The sequence below is a fragment of the Sphaerodactylus townsendi genome, linkage group LG01 (assembly GCF_021028975.2).
Source record: "Sphaerodactylus townsendi isolate TG3544 linkage group LG01, MPM_Stown_v2.3, whole genome shotgun sequence".
Lineage (NCBI taxonomy): Eukaryota > Metazoa > Chordata > Lepidosauria > Squamata > Sphaerodactylidae > Sphaerodactylus > Sphaerodactylus townsendi.
In genome coordinates, this window is record NC_059425.1 from 76,734,549 (window position 1) to 76,755,418 (window position 20,870).

Here is a 20,870-nt window from a genome sequence, read left to right on the forward strand (position 1 = left end):
GTTTCCATCTTATACACCTACAGTAAGCCAACCACAGCCCTTTGCCATATGCCCGCTGTCCATGCCAGGGGACTATTAACTTTTGGTATCACCTTGGCAGTAACTGCAGGGCAAAAAGCAAGCCCTCACCAGATGCATTTGGGAAGATACCAGCTATGGCAGTAAACTGAGTACCAACTATGGTACAATGAAAGTTTCTGTGTACAAATTATGTGGAATCCACCATCCTGCCCCAATTATATAGAAATGGCATGTCTTGTTACTCGAGTTTATAAGAAGAAAAGAAAAACGGATTCCTTTACCCTCTTTGTAATTGTGATTTGTACTGGTTCTCTTAAGAGTCTGAATTTCTTGGGAGAGTAAGGACAGACGATCTGACTGGGTTGGTGTTTTATCATCATCTGGATCTGGAGATTCCTGCATCATTTCTTCTATTTCTTCAATGACCTTTTAACAGAAATGTACACAGTTATGTGCATGGTTCAAGGTGCTGGCTGTAACTCATAGGTCTCTATGTTGCCTGGGCTAAATATACTTGAGGGAATGCCGCACTGAGATCACGAGAGAGTACCCTGGCTTTTATATCTCCCAACCTGAGAAGTATGATCTGTACTGGTGAGTTTGCTCCATAACTGAATGTGTCACAAAAACGTGACTTAATATTGCCTCTCATGATTTCAGAAAGGAAATGAAAATGTTTCCTCAAACATCTGATAGCTAGAAACGGATGGTGTTATACAATATTTATGAGTATTTGATGCTACCTGATTTGCATTGTCAAAGGCTGTCACAGTCAAGGTCAACTGGCTGCTGTAGGTTTTCGAGGCTGTATGGCCATGGTCTGGTAGTTTTTTATCCTAACTTTTTGCCTGCATCTATGGCTGGCATCTTCAGAGGCATGTCATGGTAAGATTGGTGCCATTGAGAGAAGCAGATCTTACTGTGACAAGTCTCTGAAGACGCCAGCCATAGATGCAGGCAAAAAGTTAGAAGCAAAAAGCACCAGACCATGGCCACACAGTTGAAAACACCCAACTAACTTATTTGGTTTTATGCTGAAAAGCAGGATACTAAATGTTTGCCTCCATTCAATCCTGAACACAGGTTACACATTTTTTAAAACTGCAACAAAAATTTAATTCTGTATGCACACTTGGGAGTATTTTTGTTCAAGTGCTTATCTAATTTTTTTTTAATCGTTTGTTTCCACACTGAGTTCTTTGTTTTGAATGGCTTTCTCACAGGTCGTCAATTTACCATTAGATTCATATATAATTGCCACAGCAAATCCCCACTGTTAAACTAATCTAAACTATAGCTTTAACAATATACAATCAATATTTTATTTTCCTGATTTTTGTCATAGGGTAGGCAATGAGTTTTCCTCTCTTGACACTACACTTTCCCTAGCATCACAGGCCTTCAAATGCATTAAGGTACGCCATAATACCCCATAATCTTGCTCACCTAGCTTTTTACATATTTTGGTAGAATGTTCAGTTTAACTGGAGCTTTATCCCATCATGTGCTCCAAACAGAAAAATGACATTCACAGATGATATGGATACTGCTAGGCCTGCACTTGGGAACTATCAAAGTATAAGATTCATTATCCTAATTGTTCTTAGCTAACTCTTCCTTGTGGAATAACTGCATACCAAACAGTGTCCATATTTGCTTACACCACAACTCATATTGTCATTAATTCACTCTGATTTTAAATTGGAATGTTTAAATTGTACTGCACTTTCAAATATTGTAAGCTGCCCTGAGCCCAGCTTGCTGGGGAAAAGTGGGGTGAATTTATTATTATTACATCTGTTTCAAATCAGTGAAAACCAAGAAATTTTCAGTTAAACACTCTCTCATGGAGCCTATATTTCGTCCATTAAAGTAAATGAACCTTTATTTGCATTGCATAGGGGTAACTGGATTTCCTAAATGTGTCAAGCCTTCCTATCATATAATTTTTTTAAGCCTTCCTATCATATAATTAAGATGGATATTCCAGATGTGAGCCATATATGAGTTTCCTGCTACCTGTTATGGAGATGGATCATGGTGAGTGCACTTTCCCCTGTTGTTGAAATCACAACTTCAGTTTTTTTTCTCTCGACTTGTCAGAAGTAAAAAAGTACTTTACTATCATAACACACAAGGCTACCACAAATGCACAGAGAAGAAAGGCTAATTAAGGTATCTTAAAACAACAGGAAAGACAGCCTTTCTCAGGGGTCCTGTTTCACTGATCTCAGGTATTCCGTATGTTACAATGGTTGATTCTTGTTGCCATTATAAAAAATATTAATAGCAATTGACAAGAATCTTATAATTATATGGCTGGTCTCAGGGGATATTTTGAAAGCCATTATACTGCAGCCTGAATGAAACTGGGTATGCTTGAGTCTGGCCAGTGCTGGATAAGAAATCCCCTGGTTGTCATATATATTCCAAAAAGGTGAGTTGCAACTATTTTGGTTTCAGCGGAGTGTGGAAGAGACCTAGGTGCACCACTCCAGCACTATCTGTCAGACTAGATTCGGGAAAGTGCGATATGTATGCAGGCAGTACAACCATCTGTTCTAGAAACAAAAGTACTTCAAATCTTACTTAATGCTATCAGATACAACACCTGGAAGCAAATTCATATGGTTCCACAAAATAGCAGGCCATCCCCAACCTTTCATTATCAAGCCACTATGCTAAAAACTGCATATCCATTTGCTTCCATACAATCTCTTGTACTTTACAACCAATTCTGTTTTTACCAAAAAAGAAAATAAGGTAAGGTTTAAAAAGAATAGAAAACATTTTGGTACTACATGGTAGTATCACAAATGGAACAGCAATATTTTGTTCCATGCAAGATACCAGTTTGTTTCCAAATACATTTATCAGTATCATTATTTCTTCCACCAGGACAATCAAAGGATTAATGCTAAGACATAATAATACCCCAGTAGCATTGCTGCGCTACCACTTTACCTGCTCAGCTGTGAACAGTGGTTCTTCATTGATGCAGGAAACGATGATAGAATGCATATCTAGTTGCTCTCTCAGCTCTTCGTCATCTGATAAGTCAAGGTTCAGATTGTCATTAATCTATGTATCAAAGAGGAATGAGAAAAAGGAAGATAAAAGAAAGCTTAATATTAAACTATCATTAGATATAAAGGCAACTAATAAGTCTCAATACAATGAATATGAAAGTTATGACTGTTTCAATAAATAAATAATGTTGCCTCCATTCATCAAGGAATGACTTAGCTTCGACTTAGTGAAGCGTTGACTTAGTGACGTTTCCAAGAAAGGACAGCCCTACGTAAAGCATGTTATGTGCTCTAACCTCCATATGGCCAGAACACTGACAAACATCATAAGATAATTCCTTTACAAGTCAAAATATGACTACTGCATTTATTGAAGCTGAAAAAAGATGCTTTATGCCATGGATACCATTTGAGAATACAAAAGAAATATGGGCAGCCCCACCCAAATTCAGGGGAGGTAGGCCATGGTGCCACCTCCAAAAAGGCTTCCTGCCAGTGTGGGGAGGCTTAAAAAGTCAAAAAGCCTCTTTGCCACCATGAAGCCACTATTGAATCACTATTCTGCCACAGAATAGACTTACACCACATTTTGGGTGGTGTAAGTCAGCCATTCTGACCACTGGCATAATGGGGCAAACGGCTGGAAGGGAGTCGACTAAAGTTGGTTTCTCCCTTCCATGTCCCCAGGCCACAGGGACACCGGCGCTGCAACCCAGTGCTGAGGAGGGCTGCAGCAGCCACACGCTGGCTGTTTCACCCTTCTATCAGGGCAAGTGCCCTGGGGAGGTCAAATTTGCTGACATGGCCACATGCTACTTCCACAGACAGATTTGGCCTCCCCCTTTAGATGGAGCATCTAAGGTCATTCAAAAGGCACATTCTAGCTATGAACTGGATCCATCAGGTGGAGTTTAATCCCATAAAGAACTGTTTGTCCATTAATAGTATCTCCAGCTCATGATTTATGACATCTCACATTATTGACAGAAAATAGTGAAGACCTAAAACAACTACTGATGAAAGTTAAAGGAGAAAGTTCCAAAACAGGATTATATCTGAACATCAAGAGATAAAAGTAATGACTATTGAGGAATTACGCTTCAAGGGTGACAATTAAGAAATGAAATTGTTGAACAGTTTCTATTCCTTGGCTTAATCATCAAGTGAAAGGGTAACCTACAACCAAGAAATCAGAAGGGCAGTAAGATCTGAAAGGGCAGCCCTGAAGGAACCCACTTATTGGTTATTTTGGAACTCCTATGGAATCTATACATTTTCTTCTAACAATACATGATAAATTAATCAATTTCCTTAGCTTTCTTCATTGTCCAACTTTTATAACTATAAACAATAATATGGAATATCATAGTATGAGTTTATTTATTTATTTATTTATTTATTTAATTTGTATGCCGCCCTCCCCCAAGGGGCTTAGAGCAGTGTCCGACAATCATATATCTAACATTTAAAATCAGCTAAAAACAATCAATCCCCACTAATTAAGGAACCATAAATTGCATAAATTTCAGATGGCATCAGAAGTTCCCCCCTCCCCCTTCCTTCCACCCACAGCAGGCCAGGTGTTTCTATATAGCAAGTTTTCGATGTTATCCCAGCTGGTGGAACAGGTCTGTTTTACAAGCCCTGCGGAAACTCTGTATGTTCGCAGGACCCTGATCTCACCTGCGAGCCTGTTCCACCAGGTAGGGGCCAGGGCTGTAAAGGCCCTGGCCCTTGTAGAGGCCAGCTGGATTGCTTTTGGGTCAGGAATCACCAGCAGGTCCACCTTTGAGGAGTAAAGGGGCCTAATGGGGCGGTACAGGGAGAGACGGTCCATCAGATATGCTGGTCCAAGGCCGTAAATGGCTTTAATGGTCAAGACCAAGACTTTAAATATGACCCGGTACTCGATCGGCAGCCAGTGTAGTTGATACAGGACCGATGTAATCTGGTCCCTAGATTTTGTCCCCGAAAGGAGCCTGGCTGCCGCATTTTGCTCAAGTTTCAATTTCCAGATCATGGTTAAAAGTAAGCCCGCGTAGAGCTAGTTACAGTAGTCCAATCTAAAGGTGACAGTGGCATGGATCACAGTGGCCAGATCAAGACGGGAGAGATATGGGACAAGTTGCCGTGCCTGCCACAGATGGTAAAAAGCCGCCTGGGCCGTCTGGGTGACCTGGGCTACCAGCGATAACGATGTCCAGGATCACCCCAAGGCTTTTGGCGGATGAGGCTAATGTTCTACATCAAATTAAGTCTGAACTCTCCCTAGAACAGGGGTAGGGAACCTGCGGCTCTCCAGATGTTCAGGAACTACAATTCCCATCAGCCTCTGTCAGCATGGCCAATTGGCCATGCTGGTAGGGGCTGATGGGAATTGTAGTTCCTGAACATCTGGAGAGCCGCAGGTTCCCTACCCCTGCCCTGAACTAACAAACTTTAAAGTTCTCTAGAGCAGCTTGTTCCCCCTCCCTTTGCACGTTACCAGGAAACTGGAGAGTGGGAATGGGGGAGAGGAAGATGTCACAGGCAGGCGGAATCACACATTAGGGATTGTCATTGGTTCTGTTGGCTTGAAAATATGCCCCCTGCTGGGATTCTCTGGTTTGATTGGTTCTGTAAATCTTGCACTGCTACGCTTGGGTTCTTCTGGGCTTCTGTGGAGTGACTTTGGTTCTGTTGGAGTTGCCACACTGTCTTGTGATTCTGCTGGAATTCCCTGGTTTTGTACTGGGTCTTTGGGTTTGTTACCTGTTGCTTTCCTGGAGAGACTTTTAGTCAGTGGTTGCTGTGTTCATTGTTGAGTGTTTTTTCTGTTTTCCCAGGAGAAAGCTTAGAGGGGTTTTTCCCCATAGGTAACAATGGAGAATGGCTGGAGGCACCTTATGCAGGGACCCATATAATTGGAGTTGTTGGTCCAGTTCACTTGAAATTTGGCGGTTATTTAAAGAGCATGCACCAGCAGCTTGTCTGCAATTCCCCATAGATTCAACATAGGTAATAATGGAGCCAAATAATATCAGAGTCAAGGGTAGGAAAAACAGATCCAAATCCTAGACCAGTATTTAGAACCCCGGTAACCACAAATACGGATATTTTTCAGCTCCTATAGATCTGGATCTGAAAAATGCCTATTTAAACAAAAGATGCACACCCATACTATATGGAGCTATTTCCAGCCACTTTTTATGCGAGTTAGTCAAGTGAAAAGAGCATTTGACCAATTTTTTTCCTTGCCAATTACTTTGAAATGGCTTTCTAACTTCAGTTCATTACAATATTATTTCACCAGAGGACACAGCATCAAAGAAGGCAGTTTGTCACTTTAATGGAAAAACATATGCCGATGAAGAACGTTGGGATATAGACAGCTGCACACACTGCTACTGTCTACAGGGTCAGACCCTTTGTTCCACAGTCAGCTGCCCTCCTCTTCCTTGTGTGGAACCCATCAATGTTGAAGGAAGTTGCTGCCCCATGTGCCGGGGTAAGGTTTTATGTTCAGTAATGGGTTCAGTGTTGTTTTTTTAATTGTCTATCCCACCCAAACCTGATAATCATGCCAGTACTGTAAGAATGCAAGACTGACAAATCCTTGTGGTAGTCAGAGAGTTAATAGTTTATCATATTCTTATTAATGAATCTGGAAACTGATTTCCTGTTTTTACTATGAGTTCTTTGGCAGCAACAGGGAAAACAGAAGAACAAACTTGGCTGTTCTCAGTATTTTTAATACATTGTGTCATTGGCACAAAGGGAATAGGTCACACTTGTAGTGACTCCTGAATGCTATTCTGTTACCATCTTATTGCTCTTCTGCCTTTACTTTGAGATAGATACTCTGGCTATTCAACTGCTATTATTTATATATCAAGGGACTTGTTTATATGTATACTGGTGCCTACATGGGGGCAGGAGTTAAAAGTGTTTTTTACAGTTCATAATCCTTTCAGGTCAGATAACAAGTGAATAAGAATATGAATTAATACATATTAACATCAAAAGGTATCTCAGTGAAAAGAATGTTTAGTTCTACATTGCCCTGGTAATAGAATCACTATATAACTAGCATAAAATTTTTATAGGCAGGAAAGAGCTTTTTTCTCAGAGAGAGTTTAATGGCTATTGAATAAACAACAGTAGACTTTTTCAATGATTTTCTGTGACAAATATAATTTTTATAGAGATGTATGTACCTGAACCTACCAACATTCCAATTGAGAAGACGAACCGTCGAGAATATAATGAACAGGAAGCACCAGTTTGGCCTACACCCAGTGAAAATGACATCATTCGTTTCCATAGAGGTAATATGTATTTCATGTGAACACCATTAGATACACCCCTCCAAAGAAGAAATCCCATTTCTCACTTCTAAAACCACTCTTAGAAAATTTTTAACACTCAAAGATGGCACAGAAGGCACCACATTTAACTTTGGGATCCAACCCAATATCTATCACTAACCCACTCCTCTCTATACAGCTAAATGTTTAGAGGTCCCTGCTTGTGCAGTTATAAACAAACTATGATTAATCTGCACATCTGTCTCATCCAGTATACATGGCTTTTTAACCTACCAATCTCTCCTCAGCCTATTAATGCTTCTAAGAATGGCTTGACAGAGGTTGAACAACCTACATCAATATAAATAATGATTAAACAAAAGGATTGTGCAAGAAAATTGGTTCAGGAAAAATATTACCCTAATTTCATACAATTTTTCATTATTGACATTCTGACTAATTGTAAACCAAGCCATATTCAAGAACAAAGAAAAGGTATATACCAACAAATTGGTTACTGAGGGCTAAATCTGTTTAACTGCCTATTAGTTTAGAGTATATCTAGAGTATATCCAATTGGCCATGCTGACAGAGGCTGATGGGAATTGTAGTTCCTGAACATCTGGAGAGCCGCAGGTTCCCTACCCCTGATCTAGACCCTCTACTCCAAAAACAATTGACCAATAAAAATCTCAGCAATAAAGCAGTATTGCTAACATCAGCAATATAAGAATTTAGAGACAGTAGACAGATGAAGAAAAGGGAGCTAAATACAAAAATACACAAAAGTTATGAAAAGATTGGGTGAAATTAAATGTTTTCCTCTGTTGCCAGGTGAACTTCAAGAAAGAATATACCACTGAGAAAGAATTGTCCTTAATCTCCATTTGCCTCATTTTTGCAGGGCAGGGCACTATTGACAGGGTTTGTCATAATGATCAGGGTGTGCATATCATGGGTACTCTGGCAGAACTACTTCTACTAAAATAACTTGAACTATTTGGTAGTATGTAAAATTAAACATCAGCAGAAAAAGTTGAGGGACTCAAAGCACTTATAACAAGAAAAAGGTTCCAGTACAAACAAATATGGCTGGTCCAGGTTTGGCAAGCTGATTTTTACAGGTCCCAAGTTAAAAGTCAAAAGCACTTTGGTTTTGGCTCCTCCCAGTTTAAATTCATGCAGAAAGAGGAAGGGGGAGGTCAGTATGAATGGATCTCAGCTATAGTAAGCCAGCAAGGTTCTCCTTTGTTCTCTCCTCTGTCAAGTATTCTTCTGGCTGCTCCCAGGTTAAATAATTGCAGAGAGAATTTCATTTTTTCCCATAGCTGATGCTTGGCTCAACAGAGAACATAAAAACACCAAAGGGTCATCTAGTCCAACCCCTGCACAATGCCGAGAGTTCATAGCTATCTCCCCATCCTTCACCCCAATGACCCAGTGACCTCTGTGTACCCAGAGGAATGCAAAAAAAAAAACCCCTCCAGGACCCCTAGGGCAGTCTGGCTTAGAGGAACATTCCTTCCTCACCCAAAAATGGCAATCAGCATTACCCTGCACACATAAGAAAAGGCCAAAAGACCCCAAGTACTGGCTCATTTCTTCTTGGCCTCCTTCTCATGATCTGCCTAAATTCATAGAGTCATAGAATCAGAATTGCTGTCACATAGCCATCTAACTTCTGCTTATGGGTTCCTATCAGTTCAAATAGCAGGGGCAATTGAAATGGAAGATAGCATTTTTTTAAAAGAATAGATGGGGATCCAGACTCAACCAATAATACATCTAGTTTGGCACTGATATACAAAGCCGAGAATCTTAAGTATGCCCACAATGTAACCTCTAATTTGAGGAAACCATTTAAAGATTTTTGTTTGGGGCCTGAGTAAAAAGCAATAATAGATTGTTGAAGCTGTTCTACTATTTGATATAGGAGAGATGAGCACTATCTTGTTGTATTGCTACTAATGTACTCTTGCCCACATTTCAGATATGGGTCACCTTCAGGGGGATTTTAGAGAAAACAGAGGATCAGAGTCAAGTCCAGAGGCATCTCTTAGCTCTCTTGCCTGGGTGACGGTGCCCATCATGACAGCCCTAGTTCTTATCATAGCACTTCTGCTTATCAATCAGAAGAAACAGTGGATACCAGTATCCTGCTACAGAGCCCCATCAAAGGTAAGTTTTGATACATTGACATTAGACTTAATTTCACAAATGTTGGCAACTGCATTGGTATAAATGGGTACCATGATTTCATGAGTGTATCTCAACTTAGTCCCTTGGGGATGATTCAGGACTATAATCATCACAAAGACCTTACTTCCACTTGCAGTGAATGGAACTCTGCCCTCTTCTTTCTTTTATCAAAGATGGTAGGAAGCCTCTATTCAATATTTGAAGTCTACACAAGGACATTCCCTGTTTATTAGAGGCAACTGGTACAGAAGTTGCATCTTCCCCTATGTCCTCAATGCTTGTTCATGCAAAAAGATTCACTATCTTCTAGAAAACTGTAATCTATTTATCACCTATGTAATAGTTTTGTTCATTTTGTGTATGCAGCAGTATTACTTAACTGGGTCTATTTTTAGCACATTAATTGGCCTTCATATTTTGTTATTTGTGACAACTAGTAGGCAGACATGTAGCGCCCACGGGGACATCCAGGGACAAATGACCCAGGTGGGCCCCCATTGAGTCATGGGGGGTGGAAAATTGCCCCAACCTCTTCCCTTCCCCCTTCACCCCGCCCCACCAGAATCCACTGCCGGGCCAGTCTCAGGAGGCAGCAGCCTGGAAGGGGGATTGACGGGGATCTCTCTGCCCCCCTGCCCAGCAAGTACTCACCCTCCACCCACCACAGGAGCACCCAGACAGGGCCAAGAAGCCCCCACTGCGCTGCAGAGGCCCCAGCCCCTGCTGTCAGCACAGAGAGGCTCGGAGGAACCAGTCGAGCCAGCAAGGTCTGTTCTGGCTGTGAGGCGGCGGGAGACGGTGCAGCCCGCACACAGCCCCAGAGGGAAAGGTGGGGTTGGCCACGTTCCCAAGGGGGAGGTGCTGGGAAAAACTTCCTGGAAGGTGTGGAGGTGCTTTGGAGATTAAGCACTTGAATTGCAAAGTTGAAGTCAGAGGAGGAGAGGGGGCGGGGCAGGATGGGGCAGCAGTGGTGACAAAGTTTTGGTGCGCATGTGGGTGTAAAGAATGGAGTACCCTTGTGGAGATCATAACTGTTTGTGGGTGAGAGGCTGGTTGCGATTGGTGCTTGCAAAGCTCCAGAACTTTGCAATAAGTTTGGAGGGAAAGCAGGAGTGCAAGGGAAGGGAGAAGAAGAAGGGAGGAAAATGCCTTCGAGCATGGTGCTGAGGAACTGAGAGCAAAGGAGCCATATGTGCAATGGTGGGATTCAGCATGTTCGCATCACTTCGGCAGAACCAGTTGTTAAAATGGTGCTTGTAAACAACCAGTTGTTAAATTCTTTGAATCCCACCACTGGAACCGGTTGTTAAATTATTTGAATCCCACCACTGCATATGTGTCCCCTCCAAACTCACGGTTCTTGATGTGAATTTTCAGGAGGGTTTTTTTTTTTTTGCAGAGTTTATAAAATTACATCTGGGGGGAGGCGATGTATTTGGAGCAAAACTGAGGTAACACGTGTGTGTGTAAAGTGAGAGCTGCAGGGATTTAAAGAATTTAATTTTTTTCTCCTCCTAACCCCCACCCCCCTTCACCTTTCCTGCCTGGATCTGCCTTCGATGGCATTCTCTTTGTGCAGAAATGAGTCAGGGAGAATGCCTCTTGTTGCTGAGTTAACCTTTTGCTAGCGTTTTTGGGGGAGGGGAGGGGAAAATTAATGTAGCCACTGGGAGGCATGGGGCAAACATGCAGTGTCCCAAAAAAGTGATTCCAACTGACTCTTGCTGCTCCTTCCTGTATTGTTTTTCATTTTCATTTTTTTCCTGCCTTGTTTTGGGCTGGCCTGAGTTGTTCCCATGTGCAGCTAGAGACTCTATGGGCAGCTCTCAGGACCTGGAGGGAAGCGGGGGATGGGGAGTGAAAAAGGCCCTCCTCTCTGCTGTTACCAGTCTGCAACTCATCAAGAGATGGAGGAGGCGTTTCTGACTTCAGCTATAACCCTGACCCACCTTAAAAAACGTTGCTTGGAGGAAAACCTAGTTTCAGCAAGGCTGGGAAGGAAAGCACACTGCACATGTTCCATAGCTCCCTCTCTGATACCTCACCCCCTTCTCATCTCCCCTTCCCATCCCTTGCCACCTTCTCCTATCCCTACCAACCCTTGCCTCCCTCTCCCCACCCCTAGGTCAGCTAGTATTGGTGCAAAAATCATGAGGATCCACAAGGATCCATGTTTTTCAGGCAGGTTTTTGTGCCACTGTGGCACCACAGAGCGTGGGATGAGTGATTGTTGTGCACAAACACATGGCCAGGGGCTTCAGCTGTGATGTGCTGATGATTTTGGGGTGACCAAGTGCAAAAATCATAAGGATCCATGAGGATCCATGTTTTCCAAGCAGGTTTTTGCGTCACTGCAGCACCACGAAGCGTGGGATGTGTGATTGTTGTGTTCAGACATGTGGCTAATGCCTGGAGTTGTGCTGGTAATTTTGGGATGACAGTGCAAAAATCATGAGGATCTGTGTTTTTCAAGCAGAGCGTGGAATGCATGATTGTTTTGGTGCTGCCTGTAGACTAAGACATGTTTTATAATTTTATGGTGGTTTCATTTCATTCCAATGCAAATAAGATATGAATTTGTGAAGATCTGTTTAAAATCAACTGGATCCGGCTTTTACCCAGATTTGTGAGTTGGGGCATGTTCTATAACAGGGGTAGGGAACCTGCGGCTCTCCAGATGTTCAGGAACTACAATTCCCATCAGCCCCAGTCAGCATGGCCAATTGGCCATGCTGGCAGGGGCTGATGGGAATTGTAGTTCCTGAACATCTGGAGAGCCGCAGGTTCCCTACCCCTGTTCTATAATGTGAAAGGAGAACTCCTTCCCAGAGAGTGTATGTGAGTGTGAGATGGAATTGTTTGGAAAAGCTGAAAGGAGAACTCCTTCCCAGAGAGAGAATGTGTGTGTGTGTGCTTGTATGAGATGGAATGATGAGCTACATCCCAAGATATTAAAAGAACTGGCAGTAGTAATCTCAGAACCACTTGCTATAAGAACTCCTGGAGAACAGGAGAAGTCCCAGTGGACTGGAGGAAGGCTAATGTTATCCCCATCTTCAAAAAGGGGAAAAAGGAGGACCCTAATTATTACCATCCAGTCAGCCTGACATCAATACCAGGGGAGATTCTGGAGCAGATCATTAGACAGACGATCTGCCAGCACTTAGAAGGGAATACTGTGATCACAAAAAGTCAGCATGGGTTTCTGAAAAACAAGTCATGCCAGATCAATCTTATCTCTTTTTTTTGATAGAGTGACAAGCTTGGTAGATGAAGGGAATGCTGTGGACGTAGCATACCATGATTTTAGTAAAGCTTTTGACAAGGTGCCCTATAATATTCTTGCAAGTAAGCTAGTGAAATGTGTACTAGACAATGCTACTGTTAGATGGATTTGTAATTGGTTGACTGATTGAACTCAAAGGGTGCTCATTAATGGCTCATTAATGGCTCATTAATGGAAAGAAGTGACTAGTGGCGTGCCACAGGGTTCTGTCCTGGGCCTAATGCTATTCAATATTTTTATCAATGACTTGAATGATGAAATAGAAGGCATGCTAATCAAATTTGCAGATGACACCAAATTGGAAAGAGTAGCTAATACCTCAGAGGACAGAGTCAGAATTCAAAATGACCTGGGCATATTTGAGAGCTGGGCCAAAACAAACAAACTGAATTTCAACAGAGATAAATGTAAGAGAAGAGAGAATACTACACTCAGGCAGAAAAAAGAAAAATGAGAATACGTAGATATAGGATGGGTGACACCTGGCTTGACAACACTACATGCAAAAGGGATTTGGGAGTCTTAGTAGACCACAAACTGAACATGAATCAGCAGTGTGATATAGCAGCCAAGAAAGCCAATGCAATTCTGGGATGCATCAATAAGAGTATAGTGTCTAGATCGAGGGAAGTAATTGTACCATTCTACTCTGCATTGGTCAAACCTCACCTAGAGTACTGTGTTCAGTTCTAGGCACTGCAATTTGAGAAGGATATTGACAAGCTGGAATGGGTCCAGAGGAGGGCAACCAAAATGGTAAAAGGTCTGGGGATCTGGGGATGTTTCATCTGGAGAAGCAAAGGTTAAGGAGGGACATGATAGCTAAGTTTAAATATTTGAAGGGATGCCATGTCGAGGAGGGAGCAAGTTTATTTTCTGCTGCCTCAGAGACTAGGACATGGAGTAATGGATTCAAGGTGCCGGAAGAGATTCCACCTAAACATTAGGAAGAATTTCCTGATCATCAGGGCTGTTCGACAATGGAATTCACTGCCTTGATGAGTTGTGGAGTCTCCTCCTTTGGAGGTTTTTAAACAGAGGCTGGATGAACATATGTTGGGAGTGCTTTGATTGTGTGTTCCTGCATTGCAGGGGGGTTGGACTTGATGGCCCTTGTGGTCTCTTCCAACTCTATGATTCTATGAATGGTTTGGAAAAGCTGAAAGGAGAACTCCTTCCCAGAGTGTGTTTGTGTGTGTATTTGAAAATGTCAAAAAAAAATTATTTCTGTTGTGTGGAATGGACCATTGCTGTGTTCAAATTTGCATGAGTTGGGGCATGTTCTATAATGTGATGGTGACTTTGGGATGACCTGGTTGTGGTGGGGGAGGATGGCCTTTGGTTGTGGTAGGGGAGGACTGCCGTCCATACGGCAGTGGGGGAGGGGGGCGGTGCAAAACTCAGGTTTTGCCCTGGGCTCCATTTCCCCTAGCTACGCCTCTGCCATTAGGCAAAAAAAATTGAACTGGACCTCATGGTACTAAAATTAAGACTCAGTTAATGAGAGCAGATACAAGACCACCAAAGCAAAATACTGTTACACATCACTAACATGCAGAATTCATTACTACATGATGTGTCAAAGGTCACTACTTCAATGGCTTCTTTTAAAAGCTGTGGGAGGAAGGCCTATCCTTGGTGAGTATCTCAGATCGCTCAATAAAATACCCAAGCACAAAGGCAAACTATATCTCTAGACTGTTTACTTGCTTAAGAGTAAAGGAGTCACAGTGGATTTGTGCCAGGATCCCTAGTACGTCTCCCAAACCAGCACTGTTTGCATGGCAAACATACTATACGAAGTGAGTATTAATTGTTTGATTACTAGAAGGTGAAATCAGCCAGGGAATTCTTCCAAAAATCCTTTTCAACTTACAGCTCTTCCCACTTCTACAACTTCTACAACTGTTTGTCAGATCTACTCTCTACAACTGTTTTCCCAGTTCCTGTATTAGATATGAACTGATGATTCACCTCATAGGAGGTGAGTCACGTTAGATAAAAAACGAATTGGACGTGAGGAGCCAAATTTATTTTCCCAAATTAACTATGTTTTTCATAGTTCGACCAGACAGATCAAATAGCTCTAGCAACTGCACACCACAATATTGAAGGACATGATATAGGGATGCTGCAGGCTACACAAAAGTGCAGGATTGGATTGTTCCCATTGTGTTCATGATATACATAATAACGTGCATCTTTCTCCATTTTTTGGATAAGAAAGACAAGTTTATGTATATACAATAAGCTCACATACTGTGTTTTTCTTTTTTCTCAAACAGCCTTCCTGCCTAAACAATCAGCTCGTGTACGTGGACTGCAAGAAAGGAACTATGGTTCAGGTGGACAGTTCTCAGAGAATGCTTAGAATTGCTGACCCAGATTCAAGATACAGTGGATTCTACAGCATGCAAAAACAGAACAACTTACAGGCAGATAATTTCTATCAAACAGTGTGAGAAGTTGCATCCTTACCAAGAAGTTAAGAAGAAACAAAGACTGTCTGCTATTAAAATAAATCTAGAATTGTGCACTTGCTTAGTGGATTGTATTGGATTTGTGACTTCATGTACAGCTCTAAGATCTTACTGGGATGGGCTCTGACTCCTGCAATGTGCCAGAACAAGCATTCCCACTTCTTGCGATAACTGACCAAGTGTTTTCTTAGAACCAACGTTTTAAGATGTTTTGCTTGTAACATAGTATTAGAGGTTATTTGGAAAGAAGAAATTGAGGTTGTACTTGAGTGGTTATAACAGGAAGCCTCAAAGAATAGAAGCTGGTTAGCTTAGCTTGGAGTCAAAGCAAATAAGAATATAGCTTTTTTCCTGTCACTCCAAAATTGCATTTATTGCAGTGAAGTTATAAGCATAACCCTAACTGAACTCAAATAACAAAGTATAGGGTTTTTTAGGCTGTGCTACAAAAATTTACTCCTAGGAGAGTACCTGTCACATCACAGGCGTGGTGTAGCTGCAACTATGTTTTTCTACCTGATCATAAGCTGCAATAGCTAATGACATTGCAAGGAAAACATTATAGCAGAAATACAAAGGGTGAGTTTATTGAATATGTGTACAATTATACCTTGTGCTGCTTTTTGTTTTTCCTTGTGATGCTGATTGTCCATGTTTTGGCAATTAGCAAAAGGCTACGGCCTGCATAATTTCTATATGAGCACTGGATCTTTTGACAACAGTATTGGAGAGGGGGAGAAAGGTTGAAAACACCATCTGATTCCAAAACTTGTGGCGTGTGTGTGTTTTCTTTTCTTTTTTAAATTATGTATCAATTTCAGGTGGTCCAAATATTTTTTTTTTGGAGGAAAAGAAAAAGATGATGTTGGATGAAGATCTTGCTCAAATTAGTTTTTTAAATCATTGTAAGGGTTTTTTTTTTCTTTTCTGATTATACAGACTAGATACAACTTCCATGCTAGGAAGCTGCTTAATTTTAATTGTATATTACTCAAGCACCTTTTTGGAAGCTCAGAAAGAAAGGAGATCATGCTTCTTTAAAACTTCAGCTTTATAGAAATATTTATGTAAATATACTTAAGCTAAAACATAGCATTTGTATGTCTGTGTGTATATATGTGTATATATATGTACATATGTATGTGTATATGTATATATACGTTTGTGTGTATATATACATATACACATATATACACACTATATGTATATATATGTATATATACAGTATATATATGGTATTTATATATACAGTATATATCAGTATAATTTTGTATTTTTCCCTGTTGAATGTATTTTTACCTGAGATTTTACCCAGTGCAGAAATGAACAGGCATTCCATATTACTGCTTAATCATTTGTGAAATTAGGAAAGCCGAGAGCATCTCATCCTACCTACAGTTTTAGTTGATTTGGAAGTGTGAGTGTGTGTGTGTGCGTGCACTCATGCCCTTGTGTTTGCATATATGTGTACAGTATGTGCACAGTTTTAGCAGTAAGCATTTCTCTTGCTACTTGCTACATCGCAGGGTGTTTTGTTTTCTTTTCCTTTTCCTGCATGGCCTTAAAAAGGTCCTAATTCAATGCATTGGCTAGATACACTGATAATACACAGGCAGCACAAATTAGTTCCACAGAATAGCACCATTTATACTTTGTTATATTTGAACATAGTTGTTTGAAACAACTACTGGAACAGTCCACAACTAGCTGGAAGTTTGTTGCAGTTTGAGTCATAACTTTAAGTTGTATCATATAAGATTTTATTTTTCCAAATCAGTCTTGGCACTTTTATACTAACTGCCCACTTGTGCGTTGCGTCTTTCTTTTACAATTGCTTGTCCTAAGACACAGATACCCAGTATGCTTAATGTGAAAAGAAAATGTATTTTTTGTAAAGAAACTCTCAAGTATTGTTGTAAATACTTGGTCAGAGGTTACTGAACTTTAAAACTGAAAAACCTAATTTATTATATGACCTAATTTATTAATCTGAAGATTAACAAATGTTTTGTTTTAGAATATCAAAAAGTGTTCTAGCTGTTTGCATCAAAGAGAAAAAATAGTGTACCATAAAGGCTCAACATTTTTCTGTATGAATTCAGTTTTCAAAAAAAGAAAAAATATAGTCCCCCAACCACTTTATGCTCAATATATCGACACTGAAATAAATGTTACTATCAATTACCACTCAGATTCTGTCAAGACAAATCATCAATTCCTTTCATAAGAATAAGCAGTCTTTCTCCAGGAATTGTAAATCCTTGCTTTTGTTTTACAATCAAGACGCTATTCTGAAAAAAATATTAGCAAGACATGGTGTAAAATGTTATTCTTTTATTATTATTTTGAAGATATTATTTATCCTATGTGCTGTATCCATTACACTCTTTTACTTTGGTTCCTGTTGTGCTCTTGTAAGAGAAATGCAGATACAGTTTTCTGAAAAATAAAATACATGCATATGTGGCACTTGGAGTGCACTGCAATTCGGCAGGTTGCTTGTTTACTTTTCAAAATGTAAGGCAGTTTCTTGTAATTCGGCTCTTGGCAGCACAATAAAAATTAACTTGATGAACTTTCTATAATCCTCAAATGCATTTTTTCTGTAAAATGTTGAGATGTTTATTGCTTTATGGAAATCAGAAGTAGGATTTATGTCACTTTACACCAGTTTTTATGCTAATATACTGAAAATCTTCTAACACATTTATGAATGTGATTTTGGTATGCTATGGCAATACAGCCCTGTAACATAATATACAGATGTGTTGGCTTATTAAGGGCATTCATCAGTTAAGTGTCTAGGTAGAGTATTTGTCGCGTGACCTTATTCAAAGTAATTTGTAGCATGTTGGAAAACTGAACCATTAAAGCTCCATCAGCTATTTCAATCTTCATATCTAACATAATCCTTAAGTCTCAAAGATGCAACTGATTTTAATAGTACTTGTAAAATTATCGGTATGCCATTAATATTAACAAATCGTACAAATGTTTGTGACCAAATACCACAGCAATTCTTAAGAGAAGTTAAAGTAGTTTTGGTACAAAACTATATGAACAGGAAGAGAATTGGATTGGTTAAAAGAAATAGTTTTAAGTGACTAACTGGGCTGGACAGCCACTGTTGTTACTATACACACATATATATCAGAAGTACTAGCAAGGTGCAATTAACATGCAAAGAGGATGAACATAAGTTATAGAAAACAATTTCATGTTCTGGGATCTATGGAGGTACTAGTGCAAGAACTTCTGATTAGGGAAATTTTGATTGGTGGCAGCCAAGACCAGGACTTCCCCAGCTGTTTATGGACATATGTTGTTCTTCTGCACTGTAAGCAGTTTCTGTACTGGAAGCCTTCTGGCATCAGATGAACACCTTTTAATTCTTTTAAAATTTCTTTCCTGATGCTTTAAAAATGTTTGTGCCTGTGAATGATTGTGAGTTTTGTTCTGAATTGTGTGTTCTATTTTTGCAGTGTTTCTTTAGAAAGCTGCCTTTAGTTAGCTATTTATTTTAAATAGAAAGGTAGGATTTAAATATTCTAAAAAAAATCCTTATTTTAGAAAAGAAAAATAAATGCATTTCCATAATGTCCTTTGAAAATGTTTATCTGCAATTTCTTTTTTCAAGACTAAAATAGGTGATTTTTCTTTAAGAATTTTTCTTTAAGAATTCAGAAATGCCTTCCCCCTTCCTCCTCTTCTAATAGTACGGCCGTTTCCGCACGGCAGCGGAAGGGGTCGGGTCGGCGTTAGGGTGAACGGCATGAACAGTCCCAGAACCTCCCGGGACGACGGCGCAGAGCTGCGCCGTCATCAGGCCGACCTACCTGTCCTGCGGCCCTCCGGCACGTCGCCGAGGCCAGGGAACACGCCCCCCTGCCCTGCGCTGGGTATCTGTGTCTTAGGACAAGCAATTGTAAAGAAAGACGCAACGCATATGGGCAGTTAGTATAAAAGTGCCAAGACTGATTTGGAAAAATAAAATCTTATATGATACAACTTAAAAGTTATGACTCAAACTGCAACAAACTTCCAGCTAGTTGTGGACTGTTCCAGTAGTTGTTTCAAAACAACTATGTTCAAATATAACAAAAGTATAAATGGTGCTATTCTGTGGAACTAATTTGTGCTGCCTGTGTACATATCAGTGTATCTAGCCAATGCATTGAATTAGGACCTTTAAGGCCATGCAGGAAAAGGAAAAGAAAACAAACACCCTACATGTAGCAAGTAGCAAGAGAAATGTTACTGCTAAAACTGTGCATACTGTACACACATATATGCAAACACAAGGGCATGAGTGCACGCACACACACACACCTACACTTCCAAATCAACTAAAACTGTAGGATGAGATGCTCGCTTCCTAATTTCACAAATGATTAAGCAGTACATGGAATGCCTGTTCATTTCTGCACTGGGTAAAATCTCAGGTAAAAAATACATTCAACAGGGAAAATACAAAATTATACTGATATATACTGTATATATAAATACCATATATATACTGTATATATACATATATATACATATAGTGTGTATATATGTATATGTATATATACACACAAACGTATATATACATATACACATACATATGTACATATATATACACATATATACACACAGACATACAAAATGCTATGTTTTAGCTTAAGTATATTTTACATAAATATTTCTATAAAGCTGAAGTTTTAAAGAAGCATGACTTTCTCTGAGCTTCCAAAAAGGTGTTTTGAGCAATATACAATTAAAATTAAGCAGCTTCCTAGCATGGAAGTTGTATCTAGTCTGTATAATCAGAAAAAGAAAAAAAAAACCCTACAATGATTTAAAAACTAATTTGAGCAAGATCTCTATCCAACATCATCTTTTTCTTTCTTTTCTCCAAAAAAAAAAAATATTTGGACCACCTGAAATTGATACATAATTTAAAAAAAAGAAAAGAACACACACACGCCACAAGTTTGGAATCAGATGGTGTTTTCTAACCCTTTCTCCCCTCTCCAATACTGTTGTCAAAAGATCCAGTGCTCATATAGAAATTATGCAGGCCGTGAGCCTTTGCTAATTGCCAAAACATGGACAATCAGCATCACAAGGAAAACAAAAGCAGCACAAGGTATAATTGTACACATATTCAATAAACTCACCCCTTTGTATTTTCCTGCTATAATGTTTTCCTTGGTAATGTCATTAGCTATTGCAGCTTATGAGATCAGGTAGAAAAACATAGTTGCAGCTACACCACTCTGTGATGTGACAGGTACTCCTAGGAGTAAATTTTGTAGCACAGCCTAAAAAACCCTATACTTGTTATTATTTTGAGTTCAGTTAGGGTTAGCTTATAACTTCACTGCAATAAATGCACTTGGAGTGACAGGAAAAGCTATATTCTTCTTGCTTTGACTCAAGCTAAGCTAACCAGCTTCTATTCTTTGAGGCTTCCTGTTATAACCACTCAAGTACAACCTCAATTTCTTTCTTCCAAATAACCTCTAATACTATGTTACAAGCAAAACATCTTTAAAAAACGTTGGTTCTAAGAAAACACTTTGGTCAG

At 40.0% G+C, this 20,870-nt stretch overlaps 2 protein-coding genes across 2 annotated transcripts in view; one reads left to right on the top strand and one right to left on the bottom strand.

The window, feature by feature from the left end:
- The window catches only part of FEZ2 (fasciculation and elongation protein zeta 2), a 33,579-nt gene extending 30,483 nt beyond the window's left edge, over positions 1-3,096 (bottom strand). Inside the window, exons 1-2 of the mRNA XM_048484514.1 lie at positions 2,986-3,096; positions 303-447 (exon numbers count right to left, since the gene is read on the bottom strand). Of these exons, the coding sequence (XP_048340471.1) occupies positions 303-447; positions 2,986-3,042 (202 nt within the window). The 5' untranslated portion in view covers positions 3,043-3,096. The remainder of the gene's footprint in view (positions 1-302; positions 448-2,985) is intronic.
- Positions 3,097-5,848: 2,752 nt separating this feature from the next.
- Positions 5,849-17,881, top strand: LOC125426259 (cysteine-rich motor neuron 1 protein-like). The gene is made up of 4 exons (XM_048484522.1): positions 5,849-6,537; positions 7,235-7,357; positions 9,327-9,514; positions 15,107-17,881. The coding sequence occupies exons 1-4, from the start codon at positions 6,528-6,530 to the stop codon at positions 15,281-15,283; spliced, it is 498 nt and encodes a 165-aa protein (XP_048340479.1). The 5' UTR covers positions 5,849-6,527; the 3' UTR covers positions 15,284-17,881.
- Positions 17,882-20,870: the final 2,989 nt, after the last annotated feature.

Coding starts and splice junctions, on each gene's coding strand:
- LOC125426259 (XM_048484522.1), top strand. Junction 7,358..9,326: donor CATCATTCGTTTCCATAGAG/GTAATATGTATT, acceptor CCCACATTTCAG/ATATGGGTCACCTTCAGGGG. Junction 9,515..15,106: donor GCTACAGAGCCCCATCAAAG/GTAAGTTTTGAT, acceptor TTTCTCAAACAG/CCTTCCTGCCTAAACAATCA.